The sequence below is a fragment of the Eublepharis macularius genome, chromosome 5 (assembly GCF_028583425.1).
Source record: "Eublepharis macularius isolate TG4126 chromosome 5, MPM_Emac_v1.0, whole genome shotgun sequence".
In the NCBI taxonomy this organism is placed as follows: domain Eukaryota; kingdom Metazoa; phylum Chordata; class Lepidosauria; order Squamata; family Eublepharidae; genus Eublepharis; species Eublepharis macularius.
Window position 1 is genome coordinate 76120858 of NC_072794.1, and position 23133 is coordinate 76143990.

At 40.2% G+C, this 23133-nt stretch overlaps 1 protein-coding gene across 1 annotated transcript in view; it reads right to left on the minus strand.

Annotated features, from left to right (window-relative positions):
- Positions 1-1768: 1768 nt before the first annotated feature.
- Positions 1769-23133, minus strand: part of DNAJC6 (DnaJ heat shock protein family (Hsp40) member C6) — a 45920-nt gene continuing 24555 nt past the window's right edge. Inside the window, exons 8-19 of the mRNA XM_054981196.1 lie at positions 22616-22733; positions 21363-21442; positions 19840-20033; positions 19646-19726; positions 18692-19138; positions 17197-17329; positions 15937-16007; positions 14418-14552; positions 7519-7785; positions 4905-5050; positions 3495-3671; positions 1769-1870 (exon numbers count right to left, since the gene is read on the minus strand). Coding sequence (XP_054837171.1) covers positions 1769-1870; positions 3495-3671; positions 4905-5050; positions 7519-7785; positions 14418-14552; positions 15937-16007; positions 17197-17329; positions 18692-19138; positions 19646-19726; positions 19840-20033; positions 21363-21442; positions 22616-22733 — 1951 coding nt within the window. The remainder of the gene's footprint in view (positions 1871-3494; positions 3672-4904; positions 5051-7518; positions 7786-14417; positions 14553-15936; positions 16008-17196; positions 17330-18691; positions 19139-19645; positions 19727-19839; positions 20034-21362; positions 21443-22615; positions 22734-23133) is intronic.

Sequence of the window (23133 nt, forward strand, 5' to 3'; positions counted from 1 at the left end):
ATAACATGTTAATAAATAACATCCAGTTTGTTATAGTTATTCAAACATCTTAATGCCTTGTATATATAAAAAGAAGACTTGGTATTTGTTTCACATTGGCAGTAAATGGCAATAAATAGTGGATCAGTACAACAAAAAGATGACATGTTATATAAAAATAAAGGTAGGCTGGTTTACATAATGTATCTGCAGAAAAGGGTGCCACTTGAAAATAACAGGAAAAAAACAGGAACAGATTGTCCTTAAAACACCAATTTGACTAAGATTTTCACATCTGCTAGGGATTTTCCCCTTAATGCATGTGGAAATTTTTCTGTCTATCTGCTATCTATCCAAAAGGCAGATGCAGATATGGTATTTCCCCCACCCAGTGACTTTTGTAACTTACTATGCAATAATGCCAAGAAATGGGGTATATAATGAGGTCCAGGGTCTGATGGTATCCAATGTCATCAGAATCTATAAACACAGTTGACCTCTTGAAATATCACAGTTCCACATAGCTGTTGCTGCAAGGCAACAGTTCGGCAGCTGCTATAATTTGGGCCGGGGTGGTGGGGGTGGTGGTAATATTTGACTGCCCCATGCCTTGAAGAAACCAGATTTCATTCAGGAAATGCCTGTACATAAAACTGCTATTACAAGTTTTTCTGCAAAAAGAGAAACATTTCAAAGTGCTATGTAAAAACTAGTTTTGCAAGAAGATGAGACATTTTTATTTTAACTTCATAGATACCATTGTGTGACTGACTATGTGAACATTATTGCTTACTGGGCCAATATACTTTCTGTAGGTAAATAGGATTCACCATTTGCTTACTTCAGATCTGTCAAAACTGCATGAGCAATATGGTAAGTTGCCAATAGCGGCTTAGGCTATGAAGCTATATCACCGTCAATCATGATCAAATATTCCCCAGAGCATTTGGGGATATTTGATTGGATATGAACAACAACATGAATAAAGAACTTAACTTCATAGTGACAATACAGAATGCAAGGCTTCAACTTTTGGTTTTGATACAGGATTTTAAGACTTTTTTAAACAGCCTTTGCAAGGCAAAATTAACTTATCCACTCTTTTCATAAATGCATGCCTCTATCATGTCAATGCTTCCTTGATTTGGATATTATCTTCAACAGACTTCTGCATGTGTAGCAGAATTATTAAATTGTTTAAAAACACTTTCCCAAGCTCTGTGGTTATCGGTTTGCCTGAAACATGAAATACAGTACTATGCTTAAGGCAGTAAGTTGCCAGACATGTAATCAGTTGCCTAAACTCTCAAATTCAAAAATATACTACAACAAGTAATTGAAATGTCAAACTAGGAGTGACAGGGTAAAGCAAACAACACTATGCATATGAACATTCTTAAAGTTTGAGAAAGTTTGTCCTGGATACAAATTTTCAAGTCTAAGCCACACCCTCACTGAGTTCAGTTTCTTAACAGTGGGGGGGAAATCCATTTCATTAGTTCCATAACTAATAAATCCTAGTTTTCTAGAATGCATTCTTATCTACCCTGTTTAAACCTGAAAGAACACTGCAAGATCTCTAGAATTCCCCTCTTTGCAATTGTAATTTATGGCATATGTAAGGAGAACCCTCAATATTTTTTCCTCTTTTCATGATGAAGGTTTTAGTATCAGGGCTAGGTTTATTATTTCCAATTTCCAGCCAGATATCAGTTCAGCTGTGAAAATCTTGTGGCAAGAAACTATATGAGCACTAGCACAGATCTACAGCAATGTCTCAGGAAGTCTCCTAATACAAGGGCTTTTGGCCTTGGTTTTCAAATTCTGACCAGGCATCGTTGAGCTCCATAAAAATCATCTTTGCATATTGTTCATATGGCTGCCCTGTAGCCTAGAAGGAAACACAGTAAGAAAACATCACAGACGTAGTAAAGGCTGTTCACGTAAGCTAACAAAGTTTGGATTTACTTAAACTTTTCTGATCCAGGAAAGAGCAGATGACACCAAAGATTTCAGTCAGCCCTACAAATCCATAAAAATTACTAGTTGATGGAAATCTTTTCTTACTTGCATCACCATGTGTACTTGTTAATCGTATGGAAAAAACTTGTGGCAGCCAAGTTGTTGCAAATTGTTCCAAACTGGTGGTGTACAAGGGATTTTTATTCATCAGCATCAACAAGGCAATTAGCTATTTATAAGTCTGTCATATGTACATGTGAGTTTGAAGAGTTTATCCCTGGGATGATTAGATTTATCTCCATGGTACAATGAGGTATCTGTGAATGTCCCCTAATACAGCAACGCGTGGTTAGGATCCTCGGATGGGTCAGAAAGCCCCCATCCGCTGTGTTGCAAGCCCTACAGAGCCCACGAGGGTTTTCGTTGTTTCTGCTGCTTTTTGGACGGTCTGTTGCTTGTGCACATAAGTAGAAAGCAACAACAAGCATACTGAGAGGAGCAGGAGTGAGACAATGTCACTCAGCAGCGGAGAGGGGTTCCTTTTCAGCAGTGGCAAGTTCACAGAGCCCCTTCCCCAGAAAAGGGAGTAAGACTGTTGCCATTAAGGGCAGAGCTGCTGCCATCTACTCTATACTCTCACCTCCCTGTACTTTAGTTGTTTGATGATAGATTTGCTTTTGGTTTGGGCTTAAATATTTTTGGTTCTCTGTTGTATCTGAGTGTAAGGGGGAGGAGTAATACTGTAAGTGGCTTTGAGTCCACAATTGAGTGGAGAAAAGCAGGTCAAGAGTGTCCAAATCAATCAATCAAAGCCCTCCTGTTCTCCTCCAGCCAGTTGGCCCTCTAATGATCCATACATATGTGAAAGCTCTTTCTTTCCCCAGCCTAGCCATCCCCACCAGTTGGTCATGCAATGCTCTACTTATGTGTGCAGCATTAACTCTTCTCCCTACCAAAGAAGTCATTGGCTTTTCTTCTTTCTGTCATATGTTTGCAACTATCTTGTTGTCATGCTGCTGTCTGGGGGTTCAATATGGGTACTTGGTGTGAAGGGGTTGTAGATCTCTGCAGGTAGCTCTTACCTCCAGTTTATATGCAAATAGACTAGGTCATTCTGCAAGCCTATCAAGGTACCTTTCATGAATGACAAAGTAGTGTTACTTACCAGGACCCAGAACCATGTCCCTCCAAATGTAGCAATACACTGATTTTGTTTATATAGTGTACTCCCCCCCCCGCCCCACCTTGGGAATATCAAGTTCTAAGCATCACAGCTTTCATTTAAAAAATTGTTATGAAATTGTCAACTACAGTTGCAGTGTATCTCTAGGATCAAAATCTTAAGGGGAAAACTTCAAATTCTTCTCTCACATTCACAAAATTTTATTGGATTTTAACCAGGATAACTATTATTAGCCATACCGGGACTCTTCAGTCAAACACCTCTATCATTTTTAAATACTGCAGACAGATCATACCGGTAGATCTAGAAGCAAACTATGGGTTAATATATTTGTTAGTTAAATTATTTATCTGCAAATATGGCTACTTGCTTTGTCAGGATGAACAACAAGCACTGCTTTCCGGTAGACCTTCTTCACTTGCTCTGGAGTCACAAGATCTGCCATGCCAACCGGTTTCCATTTTGTTTCTCCTTCCCATAGCACTGTGTGCATTGTGGATAACAAGGCTCTTATGTTTCTCTCCTTTCCCTCAATCCATTCAAGAATCTGCATATACAGATATAGTTAAGAACCAGACAATAGCTATACTAACTGGCAAATGAAAGTGCTAGAAAGGCTTACTGGATGCTTCTCTAGAACTTCTTCAGATATTAGAAAAAACAAAAAACAAAGATTTCTGGAAATGAGATTCAGCACAAAAGATAAGAAAGTCACAGTATTCTATTTATACCTCCCAAACTTGTATCAGTAAAGATTTAGAAAAGTACATAACAGAATAATAGAATAGAATATTATAACCTGCGAGGTAAACTGTGTTAAGTGTACTGGTTACATGGATTCCCAGTTTGTTTCCAGGTTCAGTCAAGATGCTGGTTTTGACCTTTTAAACCCACCAAGAACCTGAACGACTGGGCTGGATCCAGACTAAATTTTCTATCAGAAGAATGTAACTTTCCTGCCTCTCTCCGCTCAATGCAACCCACTGATCTCCATGAAATCCTGCTCCTAGAGGGCAGAGGGCCTTGAGGAATGACATGAGAGAAGTCTGCAGTCACAAGGGGGAATTGGTAGAAATTGCCCACATAGTCTGGATTCAGACTGGACTGCCTCTTCTCCTATGAACTTGTTCAAGCCTTACTATCATCTGGAGGAGCCCTGCTGCAGGAACTAGTCCTTCAGATCTTCAGTTGGTGGGAACTCGTGGGATGGTCCCCTTGGCTGCTGCCCCTAAATTATGGAATTCCCTCCAAGAAGGGGTGTGTGTGTGTGTTTCTCTGCAGACCTTCCAGAAAAACTTGGAAACTATTCTGGAAGATGTGGAAAAGATGAGAGATCTCTGTCTTTTGGTGCTACACCTCTGAAGATGCCAGCCACAGCTGCTGGCGAAACGTCAGGAACTACAATGCCAAGACCACGGCAATACAGCCCGGAAAACCCACAACAACCATCGTTCTCCGGCCGTGAAAGCCTTCGACAATACATATTCTGGAAGGCCTTTGAAAGGCTTTGATAGAATATGGTGTTAAGTCCCAGACAAAATACAAAATTGTATTCTACTTTATTGTGATCATATTGAGTGTGCTTCTTTATGGTTTCCAGAGGAATAAGTGAAGCATTTATGTCAAACCCCCAATCAGAGTAGTTTTCAGGGGCAAGATGAGGAGCTGGTCTGACCTCTTTCCCACTCCATCTCCAAAGTGTAAAATATGAAATGCTGTTTCTTATGCTTAAAAAAAATCCTCAATAAATTAGTTATCAAACTACAAACATGCAGCTTACTTTTAACTTCTCAGGATCCATCTCTTTGGCCATTTCTTCCTTCCTCATTTCTGCTATTGTTCTAGGTCCCTTTTTGTCTTTGTGGGCATTAAAACCTTGACCAGATAAGAGGTCCTCGAAGTCAGCTGTTCCTTTTGGCTTTGAGTCTTAAAGAAGAAAATAAGAAGGTTTAAGCATATTACTTAGGAAGGTATAAATGTCATATTATTCCAAATCTATTGCTAGAATATATTACATCATACAATGTGTAAAAGCTACCTAAAGACAGGAAACCCTTTTGTCCCAAATGCTGTAAAAAATGCAGCATTAAGATGTTGGGCAAGGAAAGGTCGAACTCTGCCTGGTCCACTGCATACGTTGTATATAGATCTCTCTTTTTAGCATAGGAGTAAAGGACTAAGGTAAGCCTTTCTTAGATAGCTCATTATGAAACATTAGTGATTTTGCTTTCAGTGTACACACTTAGATATATGATTACAGTGGAGGAAATATAGCGCCTGCTTAACGGCTGGTCTTAAAAGATACTTTGTGAGCAGAGTCTGAGGGGTGCGTGCAGGGGGGTGCAGGGAGGTGCATGCAGGGTCCAGTGGAGGAGTTTACATTATTTTTTTTTGTTTTCCAAATCATCACACTTCAAATTCTAATTGTAAATTACTGCTCTACAGGAGGTAACTTCTGATGGGCAAACTGGAAGACTGTGGAGTAGACTATAGGACAGTTCGGTGGATAGGGAACTGGTTGGAGGACCGCACTCAAAGAGTGGTGGTCAACGGCATTTCATCAGATTGGAGGGAGGTGTCTAGTGGGGTGCCGCAGGGCTTAGTTTTGGGCCCAGTACTTTTCAATATTTTTATCAATGATCTGGATGAAGGAGTGGAAGGGCTGCTCATTAAATTTGCTGATGATACCAAATTGGGAGGAGTAGCAAACACCCAAGAAGATAGAATTAAAATTCAACAAGACCTGAATACTCTGGAGAAGTGGGCAACTGTGAATAGGATGCAATTCAACAAAGACAAGTGCACAGTATTACATCTGGGCCACAAAAATGGGAAGCACAAATACTGGATGGGGGATACACTTCTGGGCAGTAGTATATGTGAAAGGGATCTTGGGGTAAGAGTGGACTGTAAACTAAATATGAGCAGTCAGTGTGATGCAGTGGCAAAAAAGGCTAATTCAATCTTGGGTTGTATCAAAGGGGCCACAGCGTCAAAATTGCAGGAGGTCATAGCCCCTCTCTATACTGCCTTGGTCAGGCCACACCTGGAGTACTGTGTGCAGTTCTGGAGGCCTCACTTCAAAAAGGATGTGGACAAAATTGAGAGGGTGCAGAGGAGAGTGACAAGAATGATCAGGGGTCTGGAGACTGAGCCCTACGAGGAAAGGCTGAGGGCCTTGGGAATGTTTAGTTTGGAGAAGAGGAGGTTGAAGGGGGACATTGCTCTCTAAATATTTGCAAGGCTTTCATTTGGAGGAGGGCAAGGAGCTGTTCCAGTTGGCAGCAGAAGGTAGGACCCAAAGCAATGGGCTTAAATTACACGCACAAAGGTACCGGCTGGATATTAGGAAAAACCTTTTCACAGTCAGAGTAGTTCAAAAGTGGAATCAGCTGCCTAGGGAGGTGGTGAGCTCCCCCTCACTGGCAGTTTTCAAGAAGAGGCTGGATGAATACTTGTCAGAGATGCTTTAGGCTGATCCTGCACTGGGCAGGGGGTTGGACTAGATGGTCTGTATGGCCCCTTCCAACTCTATGATTCTATGATTTTATGATTCTCAAAACCCTGCTCAAAATTCTGCCAATGGCTACCCAGCCATGTCCTGAGCCTTTCCCCACTGAACTACTCACTACGTTTGGGGTTCAGGAAAGGGGGCTGCCATGCCAAGCAAGAGGCTGGATTTCTGTTATGTAGTTTGTGTGTCAGGGGTTGCCTACCAGAACAGCAAGATATACATCAATCTCAGAAACTTTGTTGGCTCATTTTGAACTTGAACTCAGCAGTTCAAGCTGGCAGTATGGTGTCTGAAGACAAAAGAGGAAAGCAATAACTGGTACCTGAAATAATGTGTTCCTAAAATGTACTGAGTTGGAAACCTGTAAGGCATGATGCAAAACCCACTGCAGCTGTTTTGAAAAGTTTTGCTACTAGCCTCTTATGTAGGTTTGCCAGCTCCAAGTTGGGAAATTCCTGGGGATCTGGGGGGTGAAACCTGGAGAAACCTGGAGAAAGTGGGGTTTGGGGAGGGAAAGGACCTTGGCATAGTATAATTCCATAGAGTCCACCCCCTAAAGTAGCCATTTTCTCCAGGTGAACTGATCTCTGTGGCCTGGAGACCAGTTGTAATTCCAGGAGATCTCCAGCCACTAGCTGGAGGCTGGCAACCCTACTCTTATGGTAGAGCTAAACATTGTGGCTTATAATAGCTGAGTGAAATGTATTCAGTTTCAAAATATTAAAAAAAAAAATTTAAAAAAAATACTGAAATATACTGCTTTTCTATCATACACTCAAAATGGTTTCTAGATATACCATAAACCTTAAAAACCAAAATATTCAAACAAATCTATACTCACACAAAAAACAAGTTTCTTTTAATTAAAAATTCAATTTACCAGAACTTCCTGTTCCCTTTCCCCGGTCATTTTGGCCAGCGGGCGTTGCTGAAAAGCTCACATTGTAGTTAGGCCTGTTTTGGGGAGAGGAATGTGGCATACTTTGCGGGGGTTTGGACTGCGATTGAGGCCATGAGTAACCTGACCCCTGTTGCCAACTGCCACCTCCCATTGGCTGAGGAGATGGCTTCTGAGGTGAACCCATAGGAGGAAAACCTCCACCTATTCCTGTAGGTGTGCTGGGTTTGCTGGCAAAGGAAGGACAACCTGAAACAGAAATAAATCAGGAAATAAGATACTGGATATTGTACATCAGTTTTATTTATCATCAGTCTTCCATAAATTTCATTAACATTTTGTTGGGGGAGGGGCTAGTTTTATACAGACATAGAGAGCTGGATCCAGACTTCTACTAACAGAAGACACTTCTATCAGTGGAAAACAATTTTCCTGCCTTCCCTCATAATCTGCCTGCTGATCATGGGGATCAGGGGTCCCTCAGGAATGGCCTGAGAGGAAAATCAATGGTCTGCAGCAAGAAGAGGGAATTGGCTAAAATTACCATTTTCCCTTCTGCTAGTGGAAAATTTAGTCTGAAATTTAATTTAACAATGCCAAACCTAAACAGACTTCAGTGGGCTTAGATGTGTACAACTGTGTTTTGGATTGCTCTGCTAATCTTGAAAACATGCTTTAAAAGCCATCTAATGTTTATTCTTAGTTTAGATTTTAATAAGGTCATACTTCTCTTTGGTATCATTGTCTTTGTTGCCCAGCTATGTTTATATATCAGCTTTGTTGCCCAGCTTTGATCATATATCATTTGACTCAGAAATCTTATCAACATCACCAGTCACATAGCTATAGTATGAAATGTAGGTTATTAAAAATTGACCAAGTTGTTTTGCTGTTTAAATTTCATTAAATAAAATTTAAAATTTAAATGTCGTTTAAATTTCATTAAATTTCATTAAATGAAATTGAAACAGCAAATATTCTACTTCTTTTCCTTCAATCATGCAAGGCCTCCTCAACATTATAGAATAAACAGAGAACGGATCAGAAGTAGTGCCATGTGGCATCAGACACATTTTTGTTTTGTTTTTATCCTGCAAAGCAGCAGCCAGCCAGCAGAGGGAAGTGGGGTACCTGATTTCAGGACTGCTGTGACATTTAAGTAGTTGAGGCAGTAAACAGGGGTGGGGGTGGGGGGGGGGGAATGGGAGCCAAGAGAGCTAAAAGGGGAGGGAAGTAATCTATTTACAAAAAGGAAGAGGAAAAGTATTAGAGAAAAGTATTCACAGGCTTAGAAAGTACTAATAAGCTAGGCAGTCTTTATTTTATTCTCAGTTTAGTGTTTAATCAGACCATACTTTTCTTTGGTTTCATCTACTTTGTTGTTCAGCTATTATATTAACAAATTTTCACCTAGAAATCACTGCATTGCTGGCAATAATGACCAAGTTCATCATTTCTCAAAAGTGCTTTTACATTATTTAGGGTTACCATCAGGCCTGGAGAAAAATGATCTGTACCTTTAATAGAGGTTTAATGGGATGTTATTTACCAAGTGATGCTATTTATCTTCATGCTATGAAAAAGACTGAGCTGCACACTTCCACTCAGGACAGGACATTTAAGAGAACAGAGTACTTTTCTCCAAGCCTATCGACAGCCCTATTAATGGCTGGAAAATGCTCTTAAGTTGTTGGCTATTACACAGACTAAAAACAAGTGCCTTTCCTCAGATCCAGAGCCAGGTGTTCCTTATTGTTCCTTTTAACAGGAACAATAAGACTCACAAGTATCAGAGGAAAACAGGGCCCTAGAGAAAAGAGGATAGAGAATATGTTGTTTCTTCAAAAGATTAACTGATAGTAGAACAATATTTTGGAAACAAATGATATCAGGTCTATTTTGCAAGGCACATATTTCTGTTTTATACAGAGGAACAAACATCATTTTTCATTTTGAGGGGGAAAGTTTGAAGCATCATGGAGTAGGGTTGGCCCCTTGAAGCGCAGAAGCATGCCTGCCAACAGGCACGATGACATCACTTAAGGAAGTGATGTCACTATGGCCGGTGGGAGGCACCTGCTGCATGCTGGCCCAGGAGGGTTTTTGCCCCTTGGGTCCATTCCCTGGGCCTTTTCCCCTCACCAGCCAGGTGAGTGGCAGCTGGGAGCAGAGGCTGGGAGAGGGGGGGATCTCCTGCCCCCACCGAGGGACCTGGCAGCCCTACCATGGAGACATATAGTAAAGGCAGAAATATTTATCAACTTTGGGTATAGTATCCTATGTTCAGCCATTAGGAATTGTTGCTTGTTCAGCTCGCCTTCCCTTTGCCCTAACACCATTCCTCATCATTCCTTCTTGCTTTCTATCATCCCATCCAAACTCATTTTAGGCAAAAACACAGTCTTCAAAATTTAATCCAGGGACAAAATTTAAACCAGTTCATCACAATGAGCCAAATGTTAACCAGTCTGTACTAATGAAAAGCACACAGTTCAGACCTATCATTAATAAATCAGCACTCAAGATAAAAATCCTTATTCCAGCAAATCACTACACTGGTGATAATGCTATCTTAAAATTCTCCTGAAAGCTATTGTACCTTTAAAAAACAATAATGTGTAAGAAGAGGGTGACTGTACGCTCTCCATTTCTTACGTTTCAGAGCGATACAATCAAAGAATCAGACTGATAGAAAGGTTAGTGTAATTTTTTACTTAGTTTTGATATCATCCTGTAATGATTTGCTGTTTGTTTTTAAAACTTTTTAAAACCATTGGCTTTGGATCTTAAATTCTGCTCTTCCTTACATAAACTTATAGCGAAAGAGGGTTCTGGTCACAGCCAACTCACTTTCTAATTCCACTCACACAGAGCTTAGGTATTCTCTACTTTATCCAGACTTATACCTTGTGAATAATCATTCTCTAAGATATACACACACACTGCCTCAGGCACACACACAGTTTGTCTGACTTAGACTGAATTAGACTCTCAGGCTTCCACACAGCTTGCCTCTGGGGGCCATCAATCCAGCCCCAGGGCGGTTTATCTGTTCCCAGAGTCCATCATTCCACTCTGATCGCCATCGTTCCAGCTCCAGAGCAGTTTGGCTGCTCCCAGGGACTGTCATTCCACTCCGGAGGCCATCATTCCATTCTCAGAGGAAGATTCTCTAACTCCATCCCACATTTTCATTGCAACTTTTTGGTGCTGCAATGTATTTCAATGGAGCCAAAGCAAGTCAATTGGCATTTGTGGCTCCCATTATATCTAATGGAAATTTCCGGGGGCACCTGCTTTGGGGGTCTATAACTCAGACATCCGAAATCCAATCTTCACCAATGTTGGAGAGTGGCTGGAGGAGAGCCTGCTGAAGACTCCCTGTATGTTTGGCATCTCTAACTGACAAGGGAGCCATTCTATAGCCTCTGGAAGTGACAAACCACACAAACCAAATGACCTGGTTTGCAAACCGAGCAAGTTTGTGGTTTGTGAAACACGACGAACCACAAACCACCATTTTCCTGGTTTGTACCCATCTCTAGTCCACTCCTCACCCAGTTTTCTTCCCACAGCTTTCCATCGATCTCTAACCACATTCTTCATTCCTTCTATTATTCATTGTTAAATATTTCTGGTGTAGTCATAAGTTCTGGAGAAGTATTATGTCCATCTATTTTATTTATTTATTCATTTACATTATTTATAGTCCACATTTCTCACTGAGATTCAAGGCAAATTACATAGTATAAGTCAACACAATCAATGGTTAGGTCATTAAATAAACAATGCAATATGATATAGATGGCAGAAATTGAAAGCAAGAAAAATCCAATGAAGAGCTGAAACAATGCTGAAACAAAACATATTTCATGTAGTGGGGACCACTACAAAGGATGTATATGTACAAGCAGTATGAGAAAAGAGGTAGTCCCATAGATATGAGGGACCAAGGCCATGAAAGGGTTTACTTGTGATAGCCAAAACCTTGAACTGAACCTGATGAATAGCATATGGAGTGACTGAAGAATGGTAGTAATATGCATGCTTCACACAGCTCTTGTTGATAATCAAACTGTGGCACTCTGCACCAACTGGAGCCCCCAAGTTGACTTTCAGGGTAGAACTATGAAGAGTGCATTACAGTAGTCTAGTCAAGATGTTACCATGGCATGGATCCAGGTGGCTAGATCAGCTGAGTCAAAGTATGGGGCCATTATCATTATCATCATCATCATCATCTTCCAGGCTAGACTGAGAGTGGAACTACAAGTGACAAAAGGCACAGGTTGGATACTTGTCAGCTTCCCTCAAGTTTTGATGGGAAATGTAGGCATCCTAGTCTTGCAGCTTGGCTCTCCGACTGCTGTCCAATGGACTTTTCAACTGTCACTTGTCCAACATTCCGCCAAGCTGCCTACATTTCCCATCAAAACTTGAGGGAAGCTGACAAGTGTCCAACCTGTGCCTTTTGTCACTTGTAGTTCTGCTCTGAGTCTGCAGAAGGCATTTTTTGCTTTGTAGAGGACATTTAATCTCAAGGCTCTTGGTTGAGTCTGCAAGGTTCAACTAAACCCCGCTGAAAGTGGGGAGCACAATATCCTTCAATATCTCTGCTTTCCTAATCAGCATCACTTCTGTCTTGTCTGGATACAATTTCAGCTTATTCACTTTCAGCCAATTGACCATGGCTGTCAAGCAGAGACTCACAGTATCAACTGCATCAGTGGAGGATTTGGACAGAAAGATAGAGAGCTGGGTATCATACGTACATTGACGACATCCAGGTCCATACCTACAAATGATTTTTCCTAAAGATTTTACATAGAGGTTAAATAGCATGGGTATAAGATTGTGCTCTGTGGGATTCTGCAAGATAATTCCCACTCTGAAGCTACTTGGTCTGGATACTTGGTCTCCAATAGCAACCCTTTGAGTACATTCCATGAAAAATGATTTAAACCAGTCCAGAGAAGATCACCTGATACCTACTTCTGCCTCCAAATGCCTCAACAGGATGGCATGATCTACTGTGTCAAAGGCTGTAGAGAGATCCCGGAGGATCAACAAAGAAGCATGGCCTTTGTCTACATTCAGCCTGAGGTAATCAACCAAGGCCACCAGAGCTGTCTCCATCCCATAGACCGATCTGAAACCAGAGTGAAAAGGGTCCAGAGCACCAGAGTTATCCAAGGAAACCTAGAGATGGTCTGCTACTGGCTCTCTCAATTTGTCTAGAAAGGACAAATTACAGACTGGGCAGTAACTGACCACATCATTTTTGTCTAGGGATTTTTCCCCCCAGCAATGAGCGGAAAACTGCTTCTTTGAGGGGGGGCACCTTGAGTTAGTGACTGATTTATTATAGACATCAAGGGCTCATGTGTTGTTTACATGATTTTATCAACCAATATGGGCAAGGATCCAGTGTGCAAGTAGTGGCTTTCACAGATGTCAGGATCCTGTCAATATCCATCACTGTTATTGGGTCAAAGTGGTCCATAAGCAGACCAGACACTGTATTAAGCATTTCTTCCACCTCATCTATATTACAACCAGCATCCAGATAAGAGCCTATTCATGCAATTTTGTCATCAAAAAACCTTTGCAAAGGTGTCACAGCTACTTGTCTATTCTCAAGTCAGTAGGGGTTCAGATTTAGCAGTCAGAAAATGTCTAGATAACTTAAACAATTGGTATGGTTATGAATCAGCTGATGCAACGGTTGCAGAAAAATAACCTCTTTTTGCTGCTATCACCACGACTTCATAGGTATTTCTACAAGCTCTATATAGGTACTCTGATTCAGTATGACTGTGAGTTATCCACCAGCATCTTTCTAAGCACCTCCCAGCCCTCTTTAGGTCACTCTGTGGCTTCTGTCCTAACAGCAATCTTGTCAATAGCCTCAAGGAGCTTTACATTCCAAGCTCCCACTACAGTCTCAACAAAGAAAGCATTTGGAATTCTAAAATTGCCCAGAGCATTTTAGAATCCAGAAGTATCCATAAATCTCCTTAAGTGGGCCATCTTTTTGCAGGTGTCAAGAACATATTCACCCTTGCCTTCAGTAGGTAATGGTCCGACCATGTTTCAGGCCAAGTCTCCAATCCTGAAATAAGACCTTCCATCCCCCAAAGGCATAGTGCAAAATATTAAGTCCAAGATGTGGTCTCTTTCATGTGTTGGTCCTATTACTATTTTAGAGAGGCCCAAGGCAACCAAAGAAGCTATAAAATTCTGGGCTGGCCCTGACAAAGAGCATTTAGCATTAATATTGAAGTCACCCAGCACAATCTTTCTAATCATGGGAGCTACCTGGCCAGACTTGTTCCTTTTTGGACAAAGGACCAACCAGATTGGGCCAGACCTTCATTTTATCACCCTGTAATAATTCTGTGATTGGTAGCTGTAGCCTCTAACATCAGTTGGAGCTTTACTGGAGATTGGCTACATCCCTAATCAGTCTCAGGAAAGAAAAGGGCTTGCCTTGCTGAGAAGCTCTCTTAGTTGAAGAGTTTCCTGGAAAGCACCCTGGTAACGCTTCTACCACTCAGGATTCTTATGAGAACATCGAAACTGACTCACTGATAAGGTGCCCTTCCAGCACAGTACTAGGACGATAACGATGTAACTGGGTGAAAACCCTGCACCCATACAATTTGGCAAGCAGGGAAGAGATTCAATCTACGGCAGTATTTGGTTATTTGCATTGTTGACTATGGATATTACTCTGGGAAAACAGATAAGTAGTTAATTGTACCATTATGCAATTCACTAGTTACTCTTTACTGTTTTATATAAAATGCATTTCTAATTAGCCAAGTTTTTGATTACTTGTTCCACTCAGGATCTAGTGAACATACTACATTTAACCTCACCTGTTAAATTTGCTCCCAGTGTTCCCAAGTCAGCAAAAGGATCAAGTGTTTGGGGTTTGGCTTGATGTGTTGGAGTACTATGTACTGATCCTGTGGGGCTTGTAGCAGCTGATTTACTCCCCATACCTACGCCTCCTAAGAAAAACAGGAAAAAATAATGGTTTACAGAACTGAAATGGACATGATTGTTGTTTTACATACATCAATCCAGTCACTTCAACATTATACAAAATAGCTAAAAGTTATAATTTGGAAAGAAAACATTTGACAATGGTCACACTGCTGAACATGTTCTAGCAGCCACCCAAGCAATTTTTGGCAAAATCACATTAGGATGGTAATCCCTTAGGTAAAAAAGGTAAAGGTAGTCCCCCGTGCAAGGGACTGAGTCATTACTGACCCATGGCAGGACGTCACATTATGACGTTTCCTTGGCAGACTTTTTGTTACGGGGTGGTTTGCCATTGCCTTCCCCAGTCATCTACACTTTACCCCCAGGAAACTGGGTACTCATTTTACCAACCTCGGAAGGATGGAAGACTGATTCAACCTTGAGGTGGCTATTTGAACCCAGCTTCCACCAGGATCAAACTCAGGTCGTGAGTAGAGCTTGGGCTGCAGTACTGCAGTTTACCACTCTGCGCCACGGGGCTCTCATTATTAATCCCTTAGGCTGCCTCATTAAATCTCACCATCAAATGAACAGACGGTAAAAGAATTCAACTTTATGCATGTTCTATGAAGTGGGTTTTGACAATTGCATAAATGTAGTTAGCAGCATTGGTTTGTGTGCCAGTTTAGTAGCAAAGAAGCCGTTTGATATATTTACAGCACAACTCTAAACAAAGTTACTCCAGTATAAGCCCAATAATTTTAATGGACTTAGACTGGAGTAACTCTGCTTAGAATTGCACTGTTAGACACTGAAAGAGACACATGGAAATCCCTGCATGAGAATTGTACATTTTGTTCAGATTTTTGCGACATTTCTGAGTAGTCCTTCCCACCCCCCCGACAGTCTTTTGTTTCCAGGGTAAAAACCTCTTGGAACTTAGTTATGTTCCATTTTTTAAAAAAATAGGCCACCTTTGGCTGTATGTAATGTTCTTATCGTCACATATGTTCATTATAAGGTAACATAAGCTACTTGGTCACATTATGAGAAGACAAGATTCTCTGGAAAAGTCAACAATGCTAGGAAAAGTAGAAGGCAGTAGGAAAAGAGAAAGACCTAAAATGAGATGGCTTGACTCAATAAAAGAAGCCACGTCCTCCTGTTTGCAAGATCTGAGCAAGTCTGTTAATGATAGGATGTTTTGGAGGTCTTTCATTCATAGAGTCGCCATAGGTCAGAGGTGACTTGATGGCACATAACACACACAAGCTACTTAAACAAGGGAAGTAAGTTGGTCAAGGGAAATAAGTTGGTCAGTGTCCAAGATAATAGATATACACTTCTCATAACAAAACTGCTTTTTAAAAAGAAAGAGCACAAGGTGAGAACTGATTTTAGACAAACCTGATTTTCCGGGCCATTCCCAGTCACTTGAAACATCTGGTTGAATAGAAACAGTTGGTGTACTAGAAGAAGCTAAATAAATGACCATTGCTTATTAATACAGGGTTTTTTTAAAAAAATGAAAACCATAAACACTTATTAGAAAAGAGATTTAGTCTTTAAGTGACATCATGGAAATTTTTTCTTTAACTTTATTTGCTTCATGTGTAACCTACCTTTTTTCCCAATGGGAGCCCAAAAGCGGCTTACATCATTCTTCTCTACTCCATTTTGTCCTCACAACAGCCCTTTGAGGAAGGTTAGGCTGAGAATGTGTGACTGTGCCAAGGTCACCCAGCAAGCTTCCGTGGCACAGCTTGAATTTGAACCTGGTTGTTCCAGGTTCTGGTCCAACACTTTAACCACTGCAGAGTTGAAGAGTTATTTCCCACCCCTTACCCTCAAGTAGGGTCACATGTACACGCAACTGTACATATATTGTATTTTAAAAAAAATTCTGAAACACTGTGTACCTTGATTAGTCGCCTTACATATACTCATATCATTAGAAAATGTGAATATTTCCAGCCTGTCATCCAGAAAGCAAACATATTTGAAGTAAGCAGTCCAAATTAGTCAATTTAAATGGACTTTTCAAATGAAGAAATTGTCTCATGCAATCTTCAGATACCTGAAGTGAAATAAGCCCACTGAACTTTTACAAGATAAGTGCTATAATTTACAATATTGGCTTACTTCCAACCATGAAATTTGAAAAACTTAAAGGCGTAAGATTTTGAAGAGGATGTGTGATTTCTGCCAATTCGTCCCCTCCTGATGTGTTCCTGGAGGAGGATCATTGGGTCCTCAGAGATTCTGCAGGGAACAAAGTGGGGTCTTCTCTGTGGGGAAGGAGGGGTCTGTGGCTGGATGCAGACCATTACACAGTCCAGTTCTGTGCACATTTACTCAACTGTGTGCAGGTCACACATTGAAAAAGCCTACAATGACAAGGCAAGTGCCAGGCAAGAAACAGCTGTGTATTCTTAGGCTTGTGAACAATCAGAAGGGTTTGGCTTGTTGCGTCAAATTTCTAAATTTAGAGATCATATTTTACTACCAAATGTGATCCAAAAACTATTTAAGACATTGTAAGACAAATAGTTTTACCCGATTTTATAAATTAAATGATTTGCAAATGTAGGCAGTGAAGATTAATAACCTTTCCTAATAACTCAAAGGAACATTAGAGCTTGCTTACCCAAGTTAAAAGGATCCCCTTGCACTGTAGGTGAAGGACTTCTGGCTGTTTGAAGAAAAGGGTCAGCAGCTGCATTTGATGAACCAAGGAAAGAGCCTAAAAGATCTGGGGCAGGTTGCTTAGGACTTCCTCCAAATGGGTCAAAAGCAGTTGCTAAAAGAATAATTTTTTAAAACACACACACAGCCTAGTTTTAATCACAATTCCAGTATTAGTTTGCATTCTTTGTCCCAAATGATCCTATATTGTTCTTAAGTTTTATATCTCCTTGTACTTATAACATAACATAATCATATTAAGGAGAATTTACAATTATGCCAAGTCAAATGCTATAAGATTCACTTACACACACACACACACACTCCATTTTACTTTCATCTTCAGAAAGGAAAAACAGAAGTGGCTGAAAATAGAATGACAACCTTCTCCAAAGTACTTTGGAACTGGAAGTTTATAAAAGGATGTTTAAGTTCTGACTCATGCACTAGGAGGACCAAACAAGAAATCAACACAGACAATATCTCCTTTCCACAGTAACCAGAAGAACCTGGCAATAAACCTCACCAAGGTTATATAACTTTTACTGTGCACTCCTGAACAGAGTTACACCCTTCTAAGTCTATTGAAGTCAATGGGCTTGGAAAGGGGTAAGTCTGCTTAGGATAGCACAGTTATATACTTAAAAATCTTCCTTGGCTTACATTAGGAGGGGCTTTTTTTCATTTTATGAGCACCTTCCTTGTTTTTTTGTTTTCTTCATTGGTTATGTACATAAATCACAGTAGTTATATAACTTAGGGAATTTCTTTCAGTTAGCATTTCTTCTTTTTTCATCACTAACTAAAAATGTAGTTGTAAAGAAGCTACAAGATTAGGGGGAAGTCATATAGAGAGACAAAGAGGCTAAGGCTACAATCCTATGCATACTTACCTGGGAGGAAGGCCCACTGAAGGACTTACTTCTAGAGTAATATGCATAGGATTTCCCTGCAAAAGGGGTCTGTTCCATTGTAACAGAAGTGACTCAGCATGACTGGACACTGGCGGATGCTATTGTTCCTTTTTTTTCTCTTCAGGAATCAGACTGTGTGTGAGAGAGAGGACTCTCTTTGTCTGACTCCTCCTTCTCTTTCTGTGCCTCTGTTCTGTCTTTCCTTCTGGTTTTTCCAGAAGCAAGATGCTTTCTGCAGAGCTGTCCTGTGCAAGCTTGGTCAGTGGGGGTCACAACTGCTTACTGAAACAGAGTGACCAGAATGATTCAAGGCTGCATACATTTATGGTTTATTTCAACCCTGAAATTCCTTGTTCACATAAACAAATATTAATTAATAGCCATGGAATAGCAATGCTTCCAGCACCAATTTTTGAATCTTAATTGCATAAAGAAGCCCTTAAAATGGAAGGATCCTCTGTCTCTCTTTTGATCTAGACCTCTATCCAGCAGCCATAACACAGACAGAAGTAATTAAGATTTAAAGAGAAAAAAGATCAGGTACCACAGATGTTAATGATTACCTTCTCCTATCCTTGGGGACAAAGATGGGGATGCAGAAGTTACAGACCGTCGTGGAGTTGAATGTGCAGATCCAGTCCCACCCATCTGAAAGACATCCTCAACAGCTGTCTGTGCACCTTGGCTTGGACCTCCAGAATGACCAGCTCCAAAGAGATCATGCAACAAGTCAGAGTTAGAAGGGGGTGCAGTGGGAGCTGATGTAAAGTTTTTGTTCATAGGGCTACCATCCAAACCCAAAAGGTCCACATCTTCAGGGGGTGGTGGACCTGGTGGCTCTTGAGGCTTTTTGCTGTGCTTTGGTGCCCCATGGAGTTTGTCAGTGCTAGTGTTACTGTGCTGACTGGAGAGGGACAAGAGTTCATCATCTGACTGCTCACTTTCTTCATGCACCAGGGCTGCCCGATCTTCAGAGCTGGGGTGTGAACTGCTTCTCTCAGATTTTTGATCTAAGTGGTCAAAGTTTAAAATTAGTTCTTTTCATATTATATCGAGAAGAAAACAAACTTTTTTACAAGCCACATGTGGAAGCAACTTAAATCAGTAATAGCCAATATTTACAATTTAACCAAAAGTACCTGCATTTTAATGTAACAGAAAATGGAATTCTCAGAATACAAAATGGGGGGAACAGAAGTCTGATATTCAATGATTTTCCAAGGGCTATTGTTATAACCAACTGCAACAAGGATAAGAACAAGATCTGCCTAGCATCAGATGTTGGGCAGATCTCCAAAGATCTCTGGAGTGAAGAGATCATAGTGAAATCCAGGCTTGTGCAGGTGCTGGCCAGTTCCTTCCTATAAGGAAAAATGAAATTTCTCTCCCCTCACCCAACAAATCATTGCCAAACTCATAGAATGTAGACAAGCAAGGCAATGTCAGAGAAAACACACAGCAACATTTGGATTTGTCAGTTGTGAAAGATAAGTTACTGGACATGAAATCCCGTTTACCTTGCCAGCTGAGAGATGACAGGAATGCACCTTGTCCAGCAGTCTTTAGGTTATCTTGTGATGCCTCTCCAGGACCTCTGCCTATAATTTACAAAGAGTCAAAACATACTAACAAGTAGGAACAGAAGAAATGCAATCACATTTTATACTGGCATGAAAACTGGAAATGATACAGAAGAACAACATAACTTTACCTGCCAGGGAAAGGGTATCTTGGAGTTCCTGGTGAGAAGAAAAAAGCAAGCTTGGGTTGATGTCTTTTGTTGTAAAGTTCTCCCAGGGAGGAGTCAGGTCAGTCTGTCTGTCAGCAGATTCTATTTCTATCTCCAATATAACATGAAACAGCTGGGGATATTTCTCTGGAGAGTCACATGCATCCAATTCAGGTCTAAACATTGACAAAAAGTTCTTCAAATTAAAATCAATTAAACCAAACCATTTGATGAACTGTTAAAACCAAATCTTGTGAACCAGCCCGTGTGCATAGAAACTACCTGCTGACAAATGCTCCAACTGTTACACCTAGTCAGAGACTCCCTTCAGCAGACTTGTTGCTGAACCTATCTATTCACCCTCCTGCCTATTCACCCTCCTGGCCAATATCCAATCTCCTGGGTTCTTCTTCTGGAAACAGAGGGAAGAAAATAAAGAAACTTTCATGGTATGACTGCTCAGAGAACAGGAAAGGGACTCTTCAACTGGTTGTAGGACTGTATGTAGAGATCCTAAGGCTTTGGTGGGCTGTTTCATCAGTTCATGTGTGAATAAGCCTATACATACTAGCCGGAAAGGAGGGGTAGATCATACTCCTTGACTTGGTTCCTTTACTTGTTCTTCTAGCAGCCACCATGTGTAGTACACCTTGGTGCAGCCACCATGTGTAGTACATCTTGGTTACTCTTGCTTACTACTTATTTCCAAAGCATATCAGTTGAACTTATATAAACAGTTCATTTTAAGGGCAAGAGATGTATAAGAATATGTTAAGCTGCCTTACACCAAGTCAGCCCATTGATCCATCCAACTCAATATTATCTACTTTGAGTGGCAGCATCTTTCCCAATGCCTTCTATCAGAGATCTTTTAACTCAAGATGCCAAAGATTAAAGCCAGGATCTTCTTTGTACAAAGAATATGCTCTGCCACTGAGCCCTAGTCCTTCCTTGTACTTTAAACATCAAATCTTCTCCACTTGCAATTAAGTCTTAACAAAAACAACTCTGGATGGGAAGGGAATAGTCTGTGTTTAGTTCTAACTTCAACAGGCATCTTATTTGATTACTGACAGGAATAACAAGTGATAGGTTGGTTGGTTGGTTGGTTTTGGGGGTGGGAGAATCATGCACACTGTTTAGAAAGCCTGAATTTATTTTAGAATATTCATTAATTGCTTTCATGAAAATCTACAGCAACCAGTTCTTTATAGATTTTTCTTCCTGTACCTTTAGAAAAAGCTGTGTAGGCCTTCAAAGAAACTCAGCAATGAACCAAGACTAAATTGCTTCATAACAAGCCACAAAAATACCGATACAACTTTTTATTAGGAGGGAGCAACATATCTGCTAATCTAGGTTTAAATGCATTTCAGTAACTTCACAATGTAAATATATTCTGCAGTACTCCTAGTTTACTCTGCCACATCATTCATTGAAGATCTTCAACTATACGGAGTAAGTATATCTCACTCCATTGTTGCTCTCATTTGCAGGATACTTACTTATTAAATTTTAACACCGTTGTTCCTAGAGCTATGAATCCAGTATGAAATTGTATCTGGAATATTTGTGTGTTTGACATCTAGAAGCAAAAAAATTATTAGGATTTTTTTTTTAACTCAAATGTGTAAAGAATTAGGCAGACAGTTTTACTTCACTGGAACTATGTCTATAAACAAAGGAGCTTTAGTTAATTGTGGTTTCTGGATCTTTTATTTTTGCTTTATTGTTGGTGCACCTTTGAATTTTATTTTTATAGCTTTTCCCCCTAATGGTTGTATGCCAGCCTGTTTCACCAACCATGCGGTTAAAAAGCTGGATGGTATAAATGCCTTCAATAATTTAAGAGAAGTCATGTCTTTATCAGATCATAAAATATCTTACAAATAAACAAGATTTCAAATTACACGGAGCTCTTTTTTTGGAAATGTGTGTTCAGCTCAAGAGTTTGAACACAGCTAGCAATTTTATGTGATGTTAACTCAGAAATGGAAGCTTCAAGTCCAGTAGAACCTTAGTGACCAAAAAGATTTCTAGAGTATAAGCTTTTGAGAATCAAAGGTCCCTTTGACGCTTGAAAGCTTATACCCGGGAAATCTTGTGGTCTCTTAAGGTGCTACTGGCCTCGAATCTTGCCGTTCTGTTGCACACCAACATGGCTATCCACCTGAAATTATCAGAAATGCAAGTGTTTTTTGTGAGCCCTTCCTCCTCCTGCCCTTGCAACCCAAAACACAACATAGTAACAATTTAAATGAAATGTAGGACAAACATATTGTGACTATATTTAAATAGACATTTTGTTGATTTAGAAAAATTCACTACTATCAGTTAGAAAACATTGTTCAAAATGGATCAATTTTAGATCAGAAGATACACTCTGAATGCCCGGACTTATGTCACTTGAGTTAGGCAAACTTATTAAAATGGAACCATTTTGCACCAACTCTTGTTGTATATTTTAGAATTAAACCTTACTCCAAGCTGGCTGATAGCAGGCAATGCTCCTTAAGCTACCCAGCCACTTTCACAGAAAATCATGACTGCCAGTCTCCAGATGTATTCCCACATATCCCAGAATTCTAAGTTTGGGATAGAGCAGAAAAGTGTTACATCTATTCCCTCATTACTGCAGAAACATCCTACTTTGGGTTAAGAATAACAGTCTACCCCTCACAATATGGATGTATCTTTAGACCATTAAACCATTTCATCTATTTTACTTATTCATTTGAAAATATAGACTAATTCATACTTTAGCTTGAAGTCGTCCCCCAATGGTTGATCGCATGTGGTAGACAGAAATTACTACATCGCCATGAACAGTGACTCCTAGTGGAATTACAATTTTCCCTTCTTGAACACGGAACTCCCTAAAGAAAAATAAAATAAAAATATCCCATATTACATTCATAGGACAAGTCAACACATAGTTCACTCAGAATCAAAGTGTGACTTTTTCTCCAAAAGTGTTACTTTAGGGACCCACTTAAATATTGGTATCATGATATATTTTATAGTTCTATATTTCAGGGGAGGTGTTGCAATCCAAATGCTAACCTCAACACCACAACACAAATGCAATTGGTATCTTTTCTCAGTTATAACTTGCATTTTAATGGCATTTCCCTGCTTAATCCACAAACCTATGTGACAACTAGAGAATGCATTTCCCACAAATAGCATTTTGTGTAGATAATTCTATGCAAACAATGTATACCCTCACCTGCAACACAAGTCTGTTTCCCTGCATGGACATGTGATGATAAACAC